This window comes from Sinohyriopsis cumingii, chromosome 1, assembly GCF_028554795.1.
Source record: "Sinohyriopsis cumingii isolate HCF-2022 chromosome 1, ASM2855479v2, whole genome shotgun sequence".
Classification (NCBI taxonomy): domain Eukaryota; kingdom Metazoa; phylum Mollusca; class Bivalvia; order Unionida; family Unionidae; genus Sinohyriopsis; species Sinohyriopsis cumingii.
In genome coordinates, this window is record NC_142961.1 from 23,824,634 (window position 1) to 23,849,098 (window position 24,465).

Genomic DNA, 24,465 nt, shown 5'->3' on the forward strand with positions numbered 1-24,465 from the left:
AAAAGTGCTGATTATACATCCAATATGGCTGCCTTGGTGGCCATATTGGACATTTTTTTAAACCTTTTAAAAAGATTGGCATTTGTTATACTTAAAAAATTTATGACATCTACTTTGTCTCAAATGAAAATGGTGCCTATCTGACTAGTATAGCTGCCATGGCAACTATCTTGAAAGTCTTATCACTATTCCTCGTGAATGGTGGATAATATTATCACAATTTTCTCAAAAAGATTTCTTTAGATGTCTTATTGGTCCTATATTAAAATATTACCCCTAGGATATCCAGTAAGACTTCTATAATGTCCAGTTTGACTAAATGAAACTGTGCTAAGCTTTTGGATGACTTTTCATCAGATGGTAACAGATTACAGAAAAATAAGAATAAATTCTACATTAAAGAAATTTTTAAAAAATAAATATTTCTGTGGAAAGCATCTTATAAGATTTTGATTAGGGTAGTCAAGTTAATTCATTGTGCAATTTATCTCTTTTATACTGAACTCACTACCTCCAATCCCTCTTTTGCAGTTTTTATTTCCTCATTATAGTGTTCATTTCCCTTTTGTAGTGTTTATTTCCAGCAATAAATGGCTATTTTGAATATTTTTCTGTGACAAGGTGGCTCAGACAATCAATATGGGCCTTATGCATGATTAAAGTTTACAGTTATTAATAACAAAGTGGTACTTGTCTCATCACCGCTTAAAATCACGATTTTGAGTTATTTTTGTTTGTCCAAGACATACATAAACATGTAAACCAAGTTAGCTACTTGTTTAAAACAAGGTTACACATACGCTCTACTGCACTAGTCTAACTGTGAAAGGCAGACACCAAAACAAGCCATTCCATTTTCAAGCAAAACTGAAAGGTAAACCAAATTACTGATTTACTTTCTGTGTGAATATATATTTGCTCATGCTTATTAAATGTATGCCTTCAACCTCAAAAATTGGATGGTGGGTGGGGAAAAATACACACTACTGAATTTAGTAAAGTCTGAGCAGCCTTTCAGTTTATTGCTGTGGTGGCCATCTTTTTATATCTTATTAGTGCTACGGCAAGATGGCTACTTCTCAAGAATTGATAGGTGTTATGACATGGAGCTTGCATTCAGAGACTTTGGATCTGTATTTCATTCTAAAATGAAACTGGTTCTGATAAGAACTTCATTATGGCCACCAGGTAGCCATGTTAGTATCATGTTATAGCTACTTTTTCTGAACAGTGAAAATTTGTACAATACATGTATATAGTTGTTTCCAATATAAAAATAGTGCAGAAAAATGGTGGCCATTTTTAAATTTTTTTCACTACTCTGTCTCTGGGATAGATGTATTGAAATGTGTACCATCTGTATTAGCTTATAAGTTGTGCTAAACTGCAAACAACAAAGATCTTGATCTGCCTTAGCATAATGCATGTGCAGATCAGGGTCTGTGTTGTTTGTTTTACTGATTCTGCTTTACAAAGCTGCACAGATAACAGATCTTCCGGTGCATTATGTGATGGCAGATATGGGTCTGTCCATTTTGCAGTTGGTCTCAACTTATAAGTTAGTATGTATGGTATTCACTGGACCATTTCTTAAAATATATATGCATGGTAGAATAAAAGATTTCTTCAAAATTTAATTATCTCTGAACGAAAAATGTATAAATCTGACCAGCAATGTGTCCTCACATTTGTGAAGGAATTTTGAAAATTACACCTAATTTACATTTGGGTTTATTCAATGAAAATTTAATTATGTTTTTGGTACCTTATTGAGCTTATGAACACATGAAGTTTGACAGTGCTTTGTCTTTAGTTGTAGTCCAATGGACAAGTTGATATTCACCACTCTGATTTTAAGATCAAAGGTCTCGACTCTAGCTTTTATCTGTCTTTGCATCACAACGCAAGCAAATATGAATGGATATGTATCAAACCCAGTTTGTGGACATATAAGATAAATATGCAGAATGGTGCCACTTATTTAGCTTTGTTTTATTTTTTAACAATCTTAATTATAGATTTAACCAAACTTGTCTTATGGGTATATCTAGACATTGTCTGAGACAGTTTTCTGTCTATAAAATCATATTTTAGATCCAAGGCCAAAATAAAGAATTTTGTCCTCTACATACAGGTATCATGTGAACATGTTAAATTAAATTTCATATGTATATTGGAGTTTGTCAACAATATAATATAAACAGCGCTTAAAAAAACAAGACTGTAGAAACAGCCATGTCTTAGATTCCTGCAAATTATTTTCATACTGTATAGCATAACTTCCTCTGAATGACTCTAGTTTAGAATGTTAATTCTTTTACTCACCTTCCTTTAAAGTTGCTCTCTTATTTGTTCTATTTGTTTTTAAATCTTTATTTTTTTATAATTGTTTTATATACTTTCATTTTTCCAGTGCACATAAGTTCTTAGAAGGCCTTACGTTATTCTTAGCCATTCTCACCACTGCTCTTGTCATTATGTCAGTCATGATTTTCCTTCTTAAATCTTCTAATCTTTTTCCCATTATTTTCCAACTCCTCAAGAACATGATTATTACCACTTGAAGCTTTTTGTTTCATTTTTTTTTAAAATGTATGATTCAAAATTATTTTCCTGCTTTTGACACTCTTTTTTGTTTTGCAGTGAGTATTTATTAGTTTCCACCCTAATATCTAGCATTCAAGTCTCAAACTATTCATCTTTAGAAAACTTGAAATCCTTCTTGTATATTTCAGGTGTGTAATCTTGCAAATCATGCAGAAATATTGATTGATACATTTAGTCTCTTTTGATGTGTCTTTTTATTATTTCAGTGTATGATGTATCCATTAAAAGTGAACTGCTAAAGTGACGTATTCCTCTTTCAAAATATGATAATTTAAAGTTACAATTTATAATTAAATGGTAAGATCAATTAGCAGGCTTTATTTTAACAGTATCAGTGATGAGTAAAAGTCTTTCTGTTGTATCAAGTCTAAAGTTTTTCTTTTGCTAATGGAGTATTTATTCTAAAATTCACATCTTGGACCAGATTCCAGTTGCCAGGGGAATATGAATTTTGGAGTTAAGGTCCAATGTACATGTATAAATGCTATTACAGAATAAAGCAGGATTGCTGTGTGGATCAAACACATTACGAGATGTTATGTTATTGTTAATTAAGGAATTCAAGTTCCAGAATTAAACTGTACTCCTGCATCACACATAATCTTTTTAATTTCTATTCAAATATATTTTAAAATGATACTGCTATTCCCCTTCATTGCATTCTGAAAGATGAAAAATAGCATATAAAACCCAATTCTGCTCTCATAATGCATCTTTGTTTTGTACATAGTGTTAAACGCTTTTCTGTTTAACTTTATCTTCAAGACCATCTGAGTTTATTGATATTAAAACTTTTTTCCTGATGAACAGAATTATGATCAGTGCTGTGGTTAAAGATATAAAGATCGAAAGAAGAAAGAAACACTTATTGTATTTGAGAAACTGCCAAAAATTTGAGACCAATCAGTATTTGGCTGGCTTTGATCAAATAGCTGAAAGCGTGTAAAGCCAGACTAGTTGAATAACCTGAATAATTTTTTCAAGTACCAGTTTGCATTGGGCTGGCTTAGATCAAATAGCAATGCCAGACTAGTTGAATAAACTGCATGATTTCAAGTACCAGTTTGTATTCTGCTGGCTTAGATCAAATAGCAATGCCAGACTAGCTGAATAAACTGAATGATTTCAAGTACCAGTTTGTATTTGGCTGGCTTAGATCAAATAGCAATGCCAGAGTAGTTGAATAAACTGAATGATTTCAAGTACCAGTTTGTATTTGGCTGGCTTAGATCAAATAGCAATGCCAGACTAGTTAAATAAACTGCATGATTTCAAGTACCAGTTTGTATTCTGCTGGCTTAGATCAAATAGCAATGCCAGACTAGCTGAATAAACTGAATGATTTCAAGTACCAGTTTGTATTTGGCTGGCTTAGATCAAATAGCAATGCCAGAGTAGTTGAATAAACTGAATGATTTCAAGTACCAGTTTGTATTTGGCTGGCTTAGATCAAATAGCAGTGCAGACTAGCTGAATAAACTGCACAATTTCAATTACCAGTTTGTATTTGGTTGGCTTAGATCAGATAGCAACACCTGCCTAGCTGGATAAACTGAATGATTTCAAGTACCAGTCTGTATTTTGATTAAGGACAGCTAACTGTTCTCAAATTGTGAATGTCTTGTTTTAGCCAGTAAATTGTCCCACATAATAAAACCACTCAGAATAAACATGGGTGTGGGTATAGATCATGTTAACATTTTATTTTACCATTGTTACTTAATTTATTGCACTTTACACAATGTAAAATATTGTATTTTTGTGTTTTCAAGCACATTCAAGACATGACCTTGTTCAAGACTCCTTCACTAATATGGGTCACTGCTATGAATCCCTGAACAGCTGTAATATTAGTATAGAACACTGAATGTTTTAAACTGCATGTACATTTCTTTTTCTTTTTTTCCAATAGACGATCATGTATATAATTTGCTTAAACATGTTTCATTACAAGAATGATCAATTACTTGCATTAATTGCAGAGATTAAGATGAACAAGTTCCAAGAAGGCTTGCAGCAGCAACGCAAACTTGTAGAGCAGCTTAGGAACGAAGCTGCTATTCCCCGTGTCCGTGTATCTGAATGCATAGAGGACATCATGAAATACTGTGAACAGCATGCAGATGAAGATGTGCTTATTAAGGGATTTGCCCGTCCAGGGGATAATCCTTTTAAAGAAAAAGGGGGCTGTGCCATTTTATAGATATAGATTCAGTGATTTGTATGATTTTCTTGTGAGAGAAATATAAAGGAGGAATGTGAAATGTGTCTTTTTTACTAAGATTTTTTTTTAATGGAAGTATAATGCATTGCATCCTTACTTGACAAAGCCTTTTATTTAAAAAAAACAAAAACATTACAAATGAAACAGTTTTTAGTACATGACAAAACCCTGCTTAATTCTGAGATTTTCAGCTTGGAGGGATTTATCCTGCTCAAGCATATGACATTATGTGTACCTTCACTTGCTAAGAGCAGTTTATATTTTAAACAGTGGGTACTTGGGTATATTTAGTTCTATTGGTCTTTTGCCTTGAACAAGTGAGTTTAGTCATGTATTGGGACATAACTCAAATAGAGAATAATTCTACTCAGAATAGTTACCTCCCTTGACAATATTTACTAATATCATTTGATTACAGAATGTTCATAAATAGAATTTTCTATTTAAAGTTGTTTATGACTTTTATTGACAAGTTCTCTTTACAGGAGATGGGGGAAAATCTTAAATTCAGATTGCGTATGCTTTGAGGGACATCATTATTTACCTATCATTGTAAAAATGAACATAATACAGTATGTAAATACATATTTATTCCTTTCATCCTGTATAACATAATGCGTATCTCCCCAACCCTCCAAACCATCAGCATTTTTAATCCCTTGATTACATCTTAACATTAGTCTTTAAATTGTATATAATAAATTGATGTAAAAACTATTTTTGTTCATTCCATTATTTTTAAAAGACTCTTTGGAAGATACAAAATTTAACAAAATCTTTACATAATAAAAGTTACTGCTCCGAACTCTCATTTGCTGATCGAGTTTCTTCATTATAGATATTTCTTTATCTAATTTTATCAGATGTTTAAGAATAAAATCTGAAATTAATAGTCCACTGCTGTTTTCTTTGTCATTAAGGTAAATGTTCTGGGCATCAGTAATAGAAATTGCTTAGTTTAACGAAAAAACAAATTAGGTGCAAATATAATTTAATTTCTCACAGAAACTGTTTAGATTTTTTTCCCTAATGGATACAGAAGTTAAATCTTTCTAATAAAATTGGTATAATTTTTACAGGAAATTATCTTGAGATTCAGTTTTAATACACAGTTTTTGTCTAATCCCGTGTAAAATATTTATGTTACAGTCAAACCTGTCCTAACAGTAACCTTTGTGTAGTGGTCACCTGATCTCAACAACCATTCCAATTTCTCCAGTGAAATTTCCTCCTTAAAAGTCATGCATTAAACTGTTACCTGCTTTCCAATGTGAACAGCTAAGTGTTTCCTAACCAAACAATGGTTTCCAATGTGAACAGCTAAGTGTTTCCTAACCAAACAATGGTTTCCAGTGTAAACAGCTAAGTGTTTCTTAACCAAACAATGGTTTCTTACACCTTAAAGTTTTCACTTGAATGTATCAACCATTATTATGACTCTTTGGTCTTAAAATAAGTTACAAGAAAGCACGAAGAACAAGTTTTGTACTATTGAAAATCTTAATTTATTTCCCTAAATTACAAAGTGAAAGAACTAAAAATAACTTACAGTATGTATGGTGGATGAAATCCTGAAGTCCTAAATGTTCTATCAATTCCAAAAGTATCAAGTACAGTAATACCTTGTGCATTCGTGTTTCTGGATTCGCGAATTCATGGATTCGCGAAATTTTCATTGGTACCCTCTACGTACATGTTTTCTTTATTTTATTGAATTGTGCCTTCGTTATATGACTTCTGTGACATATGAAGTTTACCTAGTTTACCTTCCTGACAATGACAAAGAAAACGTCAGTCATTTTACAGTCCCATTCGTTACTTGGTTTTACCTTACTGTGAGTGCAAAAGAAAACGGCAGCCAATGAATTAGTATAGGGGTAATATTAGTATACATATACCATACTGTAAATGCGCTAGTGTGGCAAATACCCATTAGGCGATACTGTACTCTATTTTTACGTCAACCATTTATTTCTCTTTTTAAGGGTAATATATTAAGCTAACTTTTAAATGAAATTAAAGTGCTTTGGGAGCATGATTTGGGTCATATTTAGGGTTTAAACCCTAGAAATAAGCATTTATTAGCATTTTTAGTGACTCGTACCAAACATTCGCGATTCCTCCTGATCCGCGACTGGTTCTGGAACCTAACCTCGTGAATGTTCGAGGTATTACTGTAATCCAAATGAGTTCCAAGGGTATTTCAAATGGTGGTCAGTAATGTACTAATGTATCAACAGTACAGAAGAATCACTGTGGTATAATCTGAAAATGTTTTTAAATTAATTCACAGTATTTCTGATACAGCTATAAATGCAAATGTCTTTTAATGTAAGCACAGTATTTTCATGACAGCTATTATTCCAATTAATCAGAATTATTTCAAGCACATTAATTCCAGTGAATAATTAAATAAAATAAATGAATTCCTCTCAAAATCACTGAATAACTTCTAAGACTGGTGGTACTGCTAAAAATGCCTAATTCTTTATAATAATTCTATAATATAGATTACCAATACACAATAAATAGTGTCTCACATTTATAATCTAAACTGTAAACAGGGTCACGTTGGTTACACTAGCTAATCAAGAATTAGATCAGCCTAAGCCTAACCTTTTCAAAGAAACCATCACCTCAATTCACATCATGTGATGTTTAGCTTGATTCAGCCATGGAACTTATGATTGGATCTATGCACTGTTAGAATGTCTCATCCTACAGTATAAAGCCATTCATTTAGAAAACCAGTATTTAAAATATTATTAATTAAATAAAACTTACTAACTATAATCATAAATGATAATGCACATAATATAGATATACATAACACCATACAAATTAAGCATTTGTTTGGCCTAAATTGGTGTTGTTTTGGTTAAGATAGGTAGTGTGAATTGATGTGAAAACATGCTGTATTTTGCTTATATTCACTGTGCTTAATCTGTCAGTGTGATTTTAAATTGGCTAATCTCTCCATTCTTACTTATATTCACTGTTCTATGTCAATCTGTCAGTGTGATTTTAAATTGGCTAATCTCTCCATTCTTACTTATATTGACTGTACTTAAGTCAATCTGTCCATGTGATTTTAAATTGGCTTATCTCTCCATTCTTGCTTTTATTCACTGTACTATGTCAATCTGTCAGTGTGATTGTAAATTGGCTAATCTCTCCATTCTTGCTTATATTCACTGTACTCAAGTCAATCTGTCCATATGATTTTAAATTGGCTTATCTCTCCATTCTTGCTTTTATTCACTGTACTATGTCAATATGTCACTGTGATTTTAAATTGGATAATCTCGTAAGACTTTTAATAAAGCTTTAATATTGCTTAGAAATTCATGGGGTAAACACTTGAGGTAAATCTTCTTTCTCATACCCCCACACCTATTGTCTGGGGAAGTGGGGGGATACAATGATGAACACGCTAAATGTAATCATAAAAAAGAATAATAGAACCATTTTACCCCATATTTGCTTTACTTAATCAAATATGACCTGTTCAACAATTTCTATTAATATATACTGCCTAATAAACAGTTTGGGGATCATGATCATGGTAAGATTTTCAAATGCATTGTATATATTGCCAAAAATGTAATTCAGTTCTCAAACACTGCTCATTTCTGTAGATTATAATTAAAAATGAAGCTTATGATAGCATGGAAAAGTCTGCACTGATCTGTATGGACAAAATGCATTGTAATCAAAGGAAGAGGGCTGTATCAATCTTGTGTGCACAAAATGTATTATATTAAATATCCAGGTTTGATATTCAACAGGCATTTAGTCATTAGGTAACTCTTGTTAATCAAAAATAGATGTGCTTATTTTGAGGTAAAAAAACATTGATGGGAACTGTTTCAACTTAAAAGGCATCAGTAGTCATTGACCAATGGTGACCTGTCAATGTTTGGGTTGACACTCTCTTTATTTGGCCTATGTCTGTTCCTTCAAAGGTAGCTGACATGAGCAGCAGTGTAGAAGCAGCTGAGCTAACCACTTCCTAACCATATATATATAAATGTACTGCATGAAATTCAGACAAAGGGAAATCTTGAAGAAATGTGTGAATGAAACCCTTTTCCACCAGAATTTATGAATGATACATTTACATGGTAAATTCACTGAATAGGATATTATGTCAGTTATCCAAAGTAATCATAATAATAATAATGGTACACATATTTTTTGTATGATATTTGTTCAAGAACCAAGTTTGAAAAGTAAACTTGCATTCACAGGTTACCTGTGTACAAAGGCCAGTTTGACATTTTCCATTGGGTGGCTGCACTTGACAGGTTTGTCTGAATATGCTTTTAATTCTTTTGTCTTGTAGACTTTTTACTTTGAGAACTTTTGTCTCATGAAAGGAATTAAACACACTAGTTTGGATCAACCATTGTTTTATTATTTAAAAATATTTAATCCATGGATTTAAACATCAAAAAGTAAAATTTTGTATTTTAGCAAACCTTTAAAATTATGTCATTGATGACATATCATTTTTTATATTGAAAGACAAGTAATCTTTTAATTTCATATTTAATAACAAAGTTCAGATTAACTCACACAATTCCACTTTGACTTGTGTATGACATTATAAACTAAACTTTATTCTTTTATGTTGTGCTTTTTTCTGTGAATTTTTGGTGTTCTTATTCTTTTTAATAGCACATATTTAGATAAGATGGTCATGGATAATTAAATGTGCAGATAAGTGGTGATAAATATAAAAGATATTTATAAAGAAAAATAAGATGCAAACATTTGAAGAAATATATAGCAGGATTAAGCTGGTATAATTAGGTGTCTGTGCTTGGATGGATTTAGTGATTTGCATCATTACAAAATAACCATAAATGTTTTGACATCTGGAGACTTTCTACTGGAGGGCAGGAAGGTAGTCATGTATTAAAACACGCACATGCACACACACACACACACACACACACACACACACATTGCAATTCTTTTGGACTGTAAATGACTACTCTAAGTTTTCAGTAATGTCCTGTCACTTAAACATGTAATTTACCATAGTACTTAATACTATTCTTTATAATGAGCTCAACATAACATGTTTTAGAATAATGAAATTGACTTTTATGTAATAGAGCAAAAGAATATCCTGATTCAAAGAAAGCTGCCTCAGGCTGAAAGGCAGACAACTTTAGAATGTTTTATTACTTCATTTTAGACTCATTATTATATTGTTGTGATATTGCCCAATCATGTTTGTTTGTTAGCAATAATAAAATTAAGTCGTCCACTACCTACAGATACTGCACTTTGTAGATGACTTGAACTTGAGGTAAATAAAAATCCTATTGATTTAGGAGTCAAGGTTACTGTGACTGAAATAAGAAAATAGTTTTCATTCAATAATGTTACTTCTACATCATGTAAATGAACCACATATTCTGAGTGGCCTGTATTTGGGGAAAGGAAGAAGACTAGTTATTTTAGGATGGAAATATCTCAGGTTGAGGTCATTGTGGCTGAAAGAAGAAACCTGAACCATCCTTTGTTAATGGCTTGCACTTGGGATAAGGAAGAACCCTATCAGTGTCAGGGTCAAAAGGTCAACTGTGAAGGTCATTGTGACTAACAGAAGAAGAAAGGTTTATTTTTGAAATTTTTTGTTATTGACTATGTTCAGAGTTTTTGAGTCATTGACATGCATTCATAGAGGATTACTGAACATGGGATGTGCCATTTTTGATACTATTGGTTTAGATATCTTGAAAGACTTTGTAGTAAACTTGGTAGTTACCGGTACCATACTTAACCAAATTTTAGCTACACACTTCTCCCTCAATAACTCATGACATGGGGATCTATAAATATTGACTGCACTATAAGCAACGGTGAATCAGAGATCTAAACAGTGGGCAGTTAATTAGTTCTCACAGAAATGCTCATGGACATAGCTGTGACAGCAAATTGACATTTATCACTTTTGAATGCTAGAGGGCATACTGAAATTATGATGATTACATTGAAACCAAATTAAAACAGAACTAAAACATGAATTTCACTTGACAAAACTTATTATTACATTGGTATTTATTTCTGTAAGAAATGTTGGCACACTTCAGTTCTATTTTCATGTCCTTTGACTGAAATTTCATTATATGTGGTACTAGAGAAGCATCACACTGCGCAAATCAGACAGCTGATCAAAATTGGTTGCTCCCATGAGCTTGTGAAATGAACCTGATCCAGTCCAAAGTACCACTGTACTTGGCAATGGGAATTTTGCCAGAGTAGACAATATTAACATTTGAAAGAGCAATACACAAGTTATAAAATATAAACGGCTAATAAACGTTGTTTTCCTTATTTACATCTGAAGTCTGGGATTTGAAAATAGCCTAGAGGACCTATCATGCTTTTGTGAGGGTAACATCTGAAGTAAAGCCAAGCTGTATACTCCATAACCCAAATTACATCCTTCAATAATGTACCAAAATAAAGGGAACGAAAAGTTTATTTAACAATACCCAAGTTACACAAGGTCTTTTTTGAAATGCCAAGATAATCAATGAGTAAAACCTGGGAAATTAATTTTCTGTAAAACCTCAAATTCTGTGCACAATACAAAACTGATGAGTGGAACCAAATGAAAATGGTGCCAAAATGACAAACCAGTATGGCAACTGTAGCAGCAATCTTAAAAATCTTGTTATATTTAGTCCTCCTGAATAGAAAGTCATATTGATATGTGGTTTTCACCCAAAGACTTTTTATGATATCTAATTTGTCCTGAATATAAATTGTACTAATTTGAAGTCTGTCTTGAAAATCTGTTTATTATGTTTATTACTACTTCTTCTGTATGGATGGTCATATCAGCATGGGGTTTTCATTAAAAGATTCTTATGGTGTCTAGTTGGGGCTAAATGAAAATGGTGCCGGTCTAATGTCTAGTATGGTCACCATGGTAGCCATCTTGAAAAATCTTGTTATTGCTACTTATTCTGAACACGAAGTTAAATTAACATTGGGGTTTTCACCACAAGAATTATTATGATGTCTGTCTGGATCTTTATGAAAATGCTGCTGCTTGCACAACAAGTATGGCTGCCATTTTTTAAAATATTATTAATAGTACTCCTCCTGAATGTATCGTCATATATGGCTTTATTATTTCTAGTTGGTCCTTAATGAAAATGGTGCTGCACAGATGTCCAGTATGTCACCAGACTGGTCATCTTGAAAATCTTGTTATCACCACTTCTCCTGAATGAATGATCATATCACCATGAGGTTTTCATTGAAAGCCTTCTTATGATGTCAAGTTGGTAATAAATGAAATAGGTGCCAATCCGACCTGCAGTATGGCCACCACAGTTGCTGTTTGGAAATTATTATTATGGTAACTTCTCCAAAATGGCTGGTCATATCAACATTTTGCTTTTACCAGAAGACTTTCTTATGGTGTCTAGGTGATCCTGCATGAAAATGGCGAACAATGTTTTATCCGACTGTATGGGTACCATGTGAAACTTGTTTAAAATGTTACTTCTATTACTGCTTCAAAATGGAAAGCCATATCAACATGTGGTTTTCACCACAGACTTCTGATGATGTCTCTCTGGTCCTAAATTAAAATGGTTCTGATCTATATGACCAGCATGGTGGCCATCTTGAAATTCTTGCTTTTCATCCTAAATGGAAAGTCATTTTGACATGGGTTTTCATTACAAGTGTTCTTATTGTGGCTGGCTTGTCCTAAGTGAAACTTATGCAAATTGCCTCTCAATATGGCTACACCAGCAGGGCATCAAGATATTTTTATGAAAATAAACTTAGTTCTAGACCAAATAACTTGAACAAACTTTCGAAAAGAAAATGGTAACTTCACAGCAAGTTTTGTTCAAGACTGCACATCTTGACCTAAAATTACATGTCACTGAGACATGTATAGAAAACTATTGTATGGGTTTGTTGTATCCTTATTTATTTGAAATATTTTAAATGATCATCATGTATCACAATGGATTTACTTCAAGTCTTGGAAAAATAAGATGCCACCTAGATTGGTACAATTTTCAAAAAAAGAAAAATTGTTAACTTAATTTCAAGTTATAAAGATGTTACTTTGTCCCCGGTGAACTCTAAATGAGTAGATTGACCTTGTGATTAATAAACATAGGAAATTTCATTGATCAAGGGTTGAACTCTAAGTCTACAAACATTTAATTTGTAATGTGTACCCTGAAAATGCAGCAAATCATACAGGATATCTAAATTTTAAGTAGACTATGAACCATCTTGATAGAAGTTTCATCTCCTCTCATTTCAGCATACTCTATTTATTATTTATCCTATGATAAACCCATCCTTGATGATAAACCCATCCTTGATGATAAACCTATGTTAGATGATAAGCCCATGTTTAATAATAAGTTCATGCTTGATAAGACCATGCTTGATGATGGGCCCATGCTAATGACAAGTCCTTGCTTGATAATGAGCCCATGCTTGATGACAAGTCCATGCTTATTCACAAGTCCTTGCATGATGATGAGCCCATGCTTATGACAAGTCCTTGCTTGATGATGGGCCCATGCTTGATGACAAGTTCATGCTTATTCACAAGTCCTTGCTTGATGATGAGCCCATGCTTGACAAATCCATGCTTGCTGATAAACAAGCTTTATAATAAGCCCTTGGTTGATAATAAGCCCATGTTTGATGATAATCCCATGTTTGTTGATGAGCATATGCTTAATGACAAGTCCACGCTTGATAATAAGCCCATGTTTGATGATAAGCCCATGCTTGATGATGAGCCCATGTTTGATTATAAGCCCATGTTTGATGATAAGCCCATATTTATTGATGAACCTATGCTTGATGATGAGCCAATTTTTGATGATAAGCCCGTGCTTGATAACCCCATGTTTGATGATGAGCCCTTGCATGATGATGACTCCTTGCTTGATGATAAGTCCTTGTTTCTTGATAAATGTACCCCAGTTATGTTTTTAAAAATTTTGATAAAAATTTTGCTACAGATATTTTTGTCTGAAAATGAGCGCACCCCCTAGCAAAAGACCATTTCATGAACTGGTCACCTGATCTTATAAGAGAAACATTGAAGGTTTTTCCACACATGTTGTGCACCTTGATTTGGTACATGCGGCATTATTATGATTATGATTATGTATCAGTTATTCAGTATATTATGTGTATATATTTTTGAAGAATATAATTGTTCTGTATTCCCTATTCATTAGTCTAGCATGTGGCTATTCACATGCAAAGTGTACCCCATATCTAATGTATAAATCTGGATATTTGTCTTGAATGATGGAAATTGTCTTGGCACATAATTCCTTTAAAATCTTTACATATTTAATTTATTATCTACAATATATACTCGTGTATAAGTTAAGTTCAACTGCAACCAATATAGACCCTGATCTGCCATCGCATAAAAGGCTGGTAGATCAGGGTCCACATTGTTTGCATTTTTGATTACTCTTTTAAAAAAATGCATAGACCATGATATGCAGGTGTGCCATGGACTCAACTTATCTGCGATCATACACAGTACAAGACGTACAAGTTCAGAGTTATAAATGTATTAATCTTACATAAATCTTATGTTTTAGGAAATTAGGCATTTTCAGATACTTTTGAAGAATTCATCATGCTATGTAAGGTTGTCACTTTTTTTTTTTAAATGAGAAATTTATGATAAAGTTTTTTTAAGATGTAAGACTTCAGATTTTAGAGATATCTGCATGATTAAGAATGGATAATAATATTCATCATTAACTTTGTATTTGCTAATTAATATTTTCAACAGCTCAATATATATTGGCTGTAAAAACCCATTTCTAACCATTAAGTAACAGAGATGTGCATTGTCTGCTTAGTTGCCATGCAGTCCATACCAAAATGCTTGGATTGCATCACAATGTATATCATATGTATCATACAGTTATTAGGTGATACAGTACATACAAAGATATGTATCATACAGCTGGCAGTGATACAGTACATACCATGATATATAAGTTCATGGGTGATACAACACCTGACATAATATGTATCAATCAGTTAGTAGATGATACAGTACAAACCATTACATATCATACAGTTAGCAGGTGATACAGTACATACCATTATATTTATCATACAGTTGGCAGTGATACAGTACATACCATGATATATATCATAAAGTTCACAGGTGATAAAACACATGATATTATGTGTATCATACAGTTAGTATGTGAGAAAATGCATACCTTAACATATGTATCATATCTTACAAATGATAGAATACATACCATGTTATGTATCATATAGCTAGCAGGCAATGCAATACATACCATGATATGTATCATACAGTTAGGTGATACAGTACATACCAAAGTATGTATCACTCAGTACATATTGTGATACAGGACTGATGATTAAATATGATACAGATTCTCACCATATTCCTTTTTCTTTGCACTTAATGTCTACATCACTATGTTGGCATTGTAAGCCTGCAACAAGGTTATTACCTGAATACATCATAACCTTGTAGCATAACCTGCATATGGTTTTGTCGATAACTGCACATTACGACTGTAATTATTTGACCTCTGAAACCCAAAATATTTCCAGAAAGGAGCTTCACGATTCATGCTACCACTTTAGACACTGCATCAGGTATTATGGTCTTATCACTGTATATACTCCCTTAGAACTCCAACTGCATACTGCACAGACCCATATCTGTCAACACATAATGTGCCAGCAGATCTGGCTTTGTGCAGTTTGCTAGGAGTAATCAGTAGAACAAACAATATAGAACCTCATCTACAAGCGCATTATACTTGGGCTCATCAGGTTTTTTGCTGTTTGCAGTTTGACTCAACTTATTAGTGAGTTGGTACTTTAAATGAACATGGCAAAAACTATACATTGTAGCGAATCAAACGAATTTTTTTAAAAATAGATTACATCATGGTAATTGCTAACATGTCAAATATTTAATAAACTAACACTAGAACAAACAGTCTATTTTTTGTTTGTTTTTAAAATTTGACCAAAAAGTTAACCAAATCCAAAACATTCCCATAAACTTTAGAATTTACCCCACATGCAATTGCAAGGTTCAGGTTATTCACCCATGACATCAGTGACTATTATGGTCTGAATACATGACCACAATTCGGTAAGGACAGTGTGTGCCATGTGACTATTATGGTCTGAATACATGACCACAGTTCGGTAAGGACAGTGTGTGCCATATGACTATTATGGTCTGAATACATGACCACAATTCAGTAAGGACCTTGTGTGCCATGTGCTCCCCTGTATATTTACAGGAGCCGCTAAACTTGTAAAAGTTTGGGACTTTATCAGTTTCTGGTGAAGTGTATTATTTATGTTCTTTCTGTATTTTCAGAACTTGAATTCATGTGTACCAAAAAACATCACCTTCAAGTATTGTGCATTGATGTAAATGTACTGGGATATTATAGCAGCAGTGCATATATCAGTGGAGTATATCAATGTGGTGCCAATCCATATCAATAAATCATTATGCTTTTAGTAAAATGCCATATCTTCATACTTGAAAATATGCAATAATATTAACCACAGCTAACATTTAATGTTCAAGTATGATTCTGTCATAATTAAAAATTTTTATTTCAAAACTGGATAGAAAGGTAATTAGAGCCTACTATTCTTTGCAAAGATTTAAATGACCATAACCCTGGATGTGCAGCAAGGCAAGAAATTAATGACTGAAGCAATCGTATTAAATTGATACAGTACTATCTTGTGCATACAAACCTGCCTTTCTTGAGAGTTGGGATTTATGTGTCTGATGTGTACCCATTATAAGTCCCATGAATGCAGATCATCTGCCATCACATAATTTATAAGGAGATTGGGTCCTTCATTGTTTGTTCTATGTATAATTTCAAGTGAACATAGTCAACCCTAATATTTTGGTGCATTATGCAATGTCAGATTTGGGTCTATACTTTTTGCACATGGGGACATGATATATATGAATATGGTATTTTAAAAACATTATCAGCCTGTTGTATTTTTCTGAAAACATGCTGTTGTACAATTGCATTGTTTGCCTTAGAAGCTTGAGAATGTATACGACTTTTAAGACACGGTGATTTAACTACTTCCAGCTACTCTGTGGAAACAAGGATCACTACGTAAAAATATAAAATTTGAATATAAATTTATAAGGAAGTTTCATTCCTTTGCGATTTTTTTGGTTTGAGATTTTGAATATCTTAGATAAGAATTTCAGTCAGAGACGGTAATTACATGCATCATATTTAAGATTTATATGTAATATAATTACATGCATCATATTTTAAGATTTGTATGTAATGATTTCATAATCATTTATTCTTCAGTGTCAAGTATTGTACCTTCATTTTAACTAAGATTTACGTTTTGCCTTACTATTATTATTATTTTTGTAGTGTACTCACAATGATTTGTAAGTATACCAGTCTGTCCCCTGAGATCTACCACAGGGATTGGTCAGCCATTAATATGAGAAAAAAATATATACATTGTAAACACATACATGTGTATCTAAACTTAATAGTAATAATAAAATAGCTACTAGTATTGCATTGCTTTCCTTTCCAGGGACTCCTAGTCCCCAGTTCAAGCATAATATTCCCTCCTCCAATTAGTATTGGAGGGTGAAATTAACCTGCTCCTAGCATGGAATATCTTACTCCTTTTTCCTGGACTACTGTGTAGAACATGAGCCAGATCACTCACTGAAATTTGCATTTGTTGTTATCCTTATGCATTTCTTTTCGTCCAGTCACACACACACACACACACACATTTGTGTTGATTGTCTTCCACCTCAATCCATGCTTTCTCTGAGTAGTATCTGGTACCTTTGCTAATTTTTAAGGGCAGTGCTTCAGTAAATTGGAATCCCTGTTATAGTTCAATTGATAAGGTAAGTATTGCCTACCATGTTTGAGTTTCTGATTTTTGTGTTTTGTGTGATTTTCTTTCTTTTAGTGCTCAGAATGTCTCAGGATGTGGGTAAGTACTGGAATAGGAAGGCCCTTTTGGGCACACACCCTCTTGCCAATAATGCACTGGTTGTGAATGCATGGACCAATGTTCAGTTTGTTTTCTCTGAACAGATCTATTGTGGGACTTCAAGGAAAGTCACTGCACATACAGAAGGAGAAAGAAACAACTCATTTCCTCGTCTTCAGCACAGGAGGTGTCTGGATTTGTTTCAGTAACTTCTGTTATCTCTGTGGTTCAGAGATTATGCAAAAGGCCAAGGATCTCTTATGTTACAAAGATATCAGTGCCAGTGATGGATTGACTCCTGGTCTTTCCCAAGGGAAGGTAAATGCCTGAGAGTGTGTCTCCCGGTTATCGACAAGCAGCGCCCTCTCAAGGCCAGTGTTTCGGTGGCAGAGATAAGCAAACCACACCTTCATATCACAGTGAACCTGCTCTGTTGCCTTGAGAGCTTGTCTATCAAAAATATATCATGCTGCAAGTCTTCTCCCATGTGGAGAAAGGAGCAGCTGTCTCATTCACCTAAAAGGACAGGTAGTAGGATTAGTCCCATCACCCATGTAATGGAAGAAAAAGATACCCTTCTGAGAGTCTGGAAAATGACCAAACACATTATTTCTATTCTTTCTGCTGTTGAAAAAAGGCAGAAAGTTTCAGCTAATAAACCTTTCCACCTTCAATAAATTTCTAAGGGAGGAACAGTATCAGGAAAACCATAAGGCCCTGTGACTGGGTGGTCTTCTTTCGATCTTCAGGATGCATACCTTCGTATCCTGTCTTCCCACAATACTGAAAGTACCAAATGTTTTATCTTGATCTGGAGGTATTTCAAGCTCTTCCTTTTAGCCCTGCTTCTGTCTCGCGAGCCTTTCACAGAGTGGTGGGGGGTGGGGTGATGAGAGTATCAGCTCTCTTAATGCATTGTTATGTTTTGGATGTCGCAGATAATATATCAATACATTTATATAGTACCAGGAGGTACACATCCTCTTCTCTTTGGGTAGAAATCTGGAACGACTTTCAGTAGGCAGCCTCAGAGGAGGTAACCCCTTGAGTTTGTCATATTCTGTTTAAAATGAACTAGTTGGTAGCAGAGTCACTTTTACAACTGGAGGGGGGGGGGAACCCATAATTAGCCAGGCTTATTTGCAACGAGACTGAACAGCATGCTCCTTCTTTATGAATGTCCAGTACCAGGTCAGATGAACCTGGGCATTGGATGCTTTCAATCTAAAGTGGAATTGTCTGTCTGTGTATGCCTCCCCACTTTTCAAAATAATTCTGCAGGTGCTCCATCAAGTCAGGGTCTACACTTGTCAGCTCATTCTGGTAGCTTCCCTGTGGCTCCATCGGTCATGGTTGAACAACCAATGTAAGCTATTGTTCAATGGTCCTGGGAGATTGCCACAGAGGAGGGAGCTGCTGTGGCAGCAATGGAATGTCTGTCATCCACAACAGCTCACAGGTTCTCCAACTTAATGTTTGTCTCATTTCAAGGGAGCGATCTGCCAAGACATTTTTTGAGTATGGTTGCTAACTGCATCGTCCAGGATAGGAAGCGATTTACTTACAGTTTGGAGACATCATCCCTCCTTAAATGCATTTGTAGACTTTCTTCCCTTCATTTTTGTGGAAATTGAATGTTTTGTCTCCACTATTAAGGGCTAAAGGAGAGCCCTTTCTCACACAAATCCTCTAGGAGTTCCACCATTGGATTGGCCCTCATCTGTATCATCTCATCAGTTATTTCGAGCATCTGAGACTGGTATCTTTGCCTGGATGGAATCTATTTACATGTTCTTTGGGCATTGTTAACCAATCCTTATGAATCTTTAAGTGAAGCTCCCTTTGAGAGTGAGGAGAAGGAGAGAGCTTTTTCAGTGAAAAAGGTTTGTTAACAGTTCACGTCCGCTATGATCTGGCTTCTCTTCTTTGCCAACCTGGGTTTATAGCTGAGAAATGGCTACCGTTAGTAGCTCCACTTATTACTGAGGCCCCCATTCTCAGTCACATCTGCACTGGGGATGATCAAAATTGGCATCGGGGTTTCTTTTCCTTCCAGTAAACGGAGAAAGATGGTTTGGAATTCTTTCTCTCTCTCTCTCTCTCTACCTGCCAACAGTTCCTCTGATATTTTGGCAGCCAACATTTCCAGGTGGATTGCCTTCACTATCAAGAGATCCTCAGTCTCTCACCAAGAAGGACCTTTCTTTCATGCAAACTAAAACCCATTAAGGGGATGTTGCTACATCTTGGTCCTACTTGATTAACTCCTATTTGGACAATATTGTCCTTGTCTTTCATTATTCTTTGATCTTTGGCATACCAGGGAGAATGCATTATTTGCTTGGGTCTTGTAATGTTGGCACATCATGTAGCCCAACCTTCTACCAGCCCACAATAGTGAACACTCCTACACTAATGTAAGAGTAATTGTTTCCTATACCAGTTTTGTTGCTGACATAAGCTTTCCTCCCAAGTGGCAAATTCAGCAAGGCACTAGTGGTAGGCAGGGTACTACTGCTAGTACAATGTAGTTGTAAACTAATTTGGTTATGTGATGTACCTGTTACAACTGCAAAGATTCAATACACTCACCCTGCCATGATGTTATGTTGTCTCATTCCAAGTCAAATGTGTTGGGTATTACTAAGGAGTCAGACTCTGACCATGTTCTTTTCAGTTTCTGGCCTTCCAGTACAAAGTAGAGGATGGAATAATTAGCTTGGACTGAGGACTAGAAGACCCAGAAATGCAATGCATTAGCAGCAGGTGAAGTATTATATATTTAAAATTACCAACACCATCAAAGGAAATTTTTTGATTACAAGTATAAAATATGATTACCATACATTTTGTACTTAGCTTTAATCTTAACAAGTTTTAAAACTCCATATGTCTAGTTAAGTTATTTGTACAAACTTGAAAAATGTACTTTCAATTATTGTGGACTAAATGGCAGATATGTTATTTATTGAGTCATACTGTCATTGATATTTTTATACATAAATATTTATATTTGTTGTCTTATAATATACTCATTATCAAGCTTTTATACTTAACACAGTCACTGAAATATTTATATATATAGAAATATTCTTCTGTAATGTATGATCAGATAATTCATTCACGGAGGGTACAGCTATTTTGGGGGGGGGGGGGGGGTAAACAAAAATTATTCCAAAATCAGACAAAATGTATCTGGTGTGTAAAGAAAAACAATCAAAAGTTAACTATTCAGATTTAAACCAATGAATACCTATTATATGGTTTGTACAACCTCAAATAAATTTAATTTGAAGTATTTCCTTGAACTAATTTATTTTGAAAACGTTATCCACATAAAGCCATTGAATTTCTTGAAAATTACTTTAACTTTGCTCCAGATGCCTTGCATTTATCGAACTAAAGCAAACTGTTCAAAATAAATCGAATACATGTTACTTTTTAATTAGGAAATTTTGTTGATAATATATTTCATAAAAATTATAACTACTAATATGGGAGAGAACTGGCTGAATGAAATGATACATGACACAGAGAGATACCAGACAGAGTAGCATCCCATTGCCGTAGTGCCATGCTAAGTGCTAAGTAATTCCATTGAACCTAATTATGTTATGATAAACTAACATGTGTAAAACAAATGTAATTTCATGGATAGAAAGAAATACTCCTTGAAATCTTTATGAAGTCCTTGAAATTAGACCATTCATACCATGACCACACCGTTCAAAAGAAGGGGGCTGGGTTGGAGCTGTGTCAATGCACTCGATTCCAGTTAGAGATAACACGCAGTTTGTACCACTGAAACTATTCTCAGATCTCTGAACTGCATTGAGATCTTTTGGAAGTCCTTGACAAAAATTTCATGGGCTGTACAAACCATGTATGAAGCAACTTTACGTTTGGGGCTTTACAAACCATGTATGAAGCAAATATGCGTTTTGGGCTGAAGGAACCATGTATAAAGCACATTTACTTTTGGGGCTGTAAGAATCATGTATGAAGCTCGTTTACGTTTGGGGCTGTAAGAATCGTGTATGAAGCTCGTTTACGTTTGGAGCTGTACAAATCATGTATTAAACACGTTTGATCTGCTGCTTATGTATTTCTGTGAATAACATTATTTAGCTTTTTACCTTTTGTGTTCATATACCTCTGTAAAATTACGTGAGAAGTATCAAATACATTTCATTTGTATAGTCACTGGTCATGGTCATTTCTATCTGTCTTTCTGCGTCTGACTGATACTGATTGCGCTATTTGTATGATGTATTCAATAAAACCATGGTACACTGCATTTGCTTGTTTTATTCTTATTCTAGTTAGAACTGCCTTCAGTTTTAACGAATACGATTAGAGGTTATGTTATATATATATATATATATATATATATATATATATATATATATATATATATATATATATATATATATATATATATATATATATATATATATCAATCACAGAATGGATTTAGATAAATAATTAACACCAGTAGTAAATAGGGCCACCTTACGTACAATGGGAATTAGCATTAAAAACACCCCTATGCCACTTTACGTACAATGGAAATTTAACATGGAGGAAAATCGTGTGCCACTTTACGTACAAGGGGAATTAACATGGGAATAAATTGTGGATCAATATACGTACAAGGGGAATTTAACATGGGGAATAGAGTTTGGGCTTGTTTAGGGACAAGGGGATTTTTTTTTTTTTTTAAAAATTTTTTTAAAAAAAAGGGGTAGGCAATTGAAAAGTCATTCTCTTTTCGAGAAATATGGCTGGCCCTGAAAAGGGCCTTTGGTTTTATGTTAATGTATTCATTAACATAAATGGCACCGCATTGGTCTTCTTGTTCTTAGGCTGCGTCTCACTGTTGGCCCGTAAATCAGCACTCTTTTCAGGCATCCTTGTCTTTCAATGTAGATCCTACGTATCCACAGACTGTTGTTTGTCCTGTGGACAACGGTCCACTTGGATCGGACATACATGAGCATGTCCGTCCTAAACATCATGGAAGACACAAGGGTGGATGACTCAACTGTGGTCCACATCTTGAAGCGACGAGAACAGGTGAATCAATGCAGTGAACTGCGCTTATTTATAGGTAGAGGTAGGATTGAAACGGATTGAGTTCATTCACCAATCCAAACACGCGTTACAAAATTCAGTCAGCTCGCATCCAATCCGAAGAGAACAGTCTGTGACGTCACGTGGTCTATATAGATTCGTTAGCGCTTGTGTGCAGTCAATCTATGCGACAGTGATTCAACATGACGGAAACTCAGAAAACGATCCATTGGGGTGCACCAGCAGGGGAGACTGCCCAAGGGAACCCGGACTTACTTTCAGAAGAGGTGAATTGGGATTTTGTTGATTTTCTTACCTCGCAAGAATTTGTTCCGGAACCTTCGTTACCGCAAGTGGAGAATTTTAGACAGAAACAGAAAGAAGAATTGGAGAAATTTATACAACGACAAAAGGAAGCGGAACAAGCTTTTCTCCTACAGCAGCAGCAAGAAGAAGAGGTAAGAAAAAAACAACAGCAACAACAGCAAGAAGAAGTAGCAGCAGCAAAGAAACAAGAGGGTGAAAATCAAACCGTCACGGTACTGTTGGACATTTTAGCGGAGTTAAGAAGTCTGAAACAAATGTATCAGACTTCTTTATTACGACCGAAGAGAATACGACCTTCCCGAGCTAAACACGTTAACCCTGTGACTAAGCCTACCGTACCACCCTTAGTGATTTCAACCCAATCATCATCAACATTACGCAGTCCAGAAGTAGGCCTTGGCCGTGGCAAAGGCTTAAGGCAGTTAAAGTTGATTAGTTAAACTTACCCCTCCACCAAAATAAAAAGGCCCTTTTCAGGGCCACCCACATTTCTCGAAAAGAAATACAATTTCAATTTGCCAATAACTCAAAAAAAAAACAAACACCCATTTTACCCTTATAGTACGTGTCTGTGTATGAGTGCGTGAGTGTAGCTTCTTATTTTAAAATCAAAACTCAAAGACACTTACCTTGTATCATTAATTTATTCTTTTCTCCATTTTTTTACAATCCAGTTCACAATTCACAACAGAACACTTTAATTAAAAGTTCATTGACTTCTTCTTTCTCCTTGTTTAGTCTCTCTGTTTTTTTGAATTTCTTCACCGTCACACTCTTTTCCTCTTCTTCCTCCTCGCTTTCTTCCCTTCTTTTCTTCTCCTGTTTCTTTTTCTTCACCTGTCTTCTTTCTTCCTCAGAAGAATCCCTCTCTTCCTCTGAAGAATCCCTCTCTTCTTCTGAAGAATTCCTCTTTTCTTCTGATTCCTCTTGTTTCTTTTTTGGGCAATCTGGAGACCAATGTCCCTTTTCTTTACAATAATAACAGGTATCTTTACTTTTGTCTTTTTTAGCCCCTGTTTTTTTTCTTTTTTGACGGTCTGGACACTCTGAAGACCAATGCCCTTTCTTCTGACAGATATAGCAAGTATCTTGACTTTTATCTCGAAAGGAAGGAGAGTAGTCCGTCGGCTGGTCTGAAGAGAATTTTCTAATGACCCCTCGCAAAGCTC

At 34.5% G+C, this 24,465-nt stretch overlaps 1 protein-coding gene across 19 annotated transcripts in view; it reads left to right on the forward strand.

Moving 5' to 3' along the window:
* Positions 1-22,193, forward strand: part of LOC149806554 (guanine nucleotide-binding protein subunit gamma-1-like) — a 135,959-nt gene extending 113,766 nt beyond the window's left edge. For 18 of the 19 annotated variants that reach the window (XM_089954423.1, XM_089954427.1, XM_089954523.1 and 15 more), the window contains one exon: positions 4,590-22,193. In XM_089954423.1, coding sequence (XP_089810549.1) covers positions 4,590-4,810 — 221 coding nt within the window. In that variant the 3' untranslated portion in view covers positions 4,811-22,193. Of the gene's footprint in view, positions 1-626; positions 875-4,589 lie in introns of those variants that run through there. The other variant, XM_089954530.1, reaches the window with a different exon arrangement.
* Positions 22,194-24,465: the final 2,272 nt, after the last annotated feature.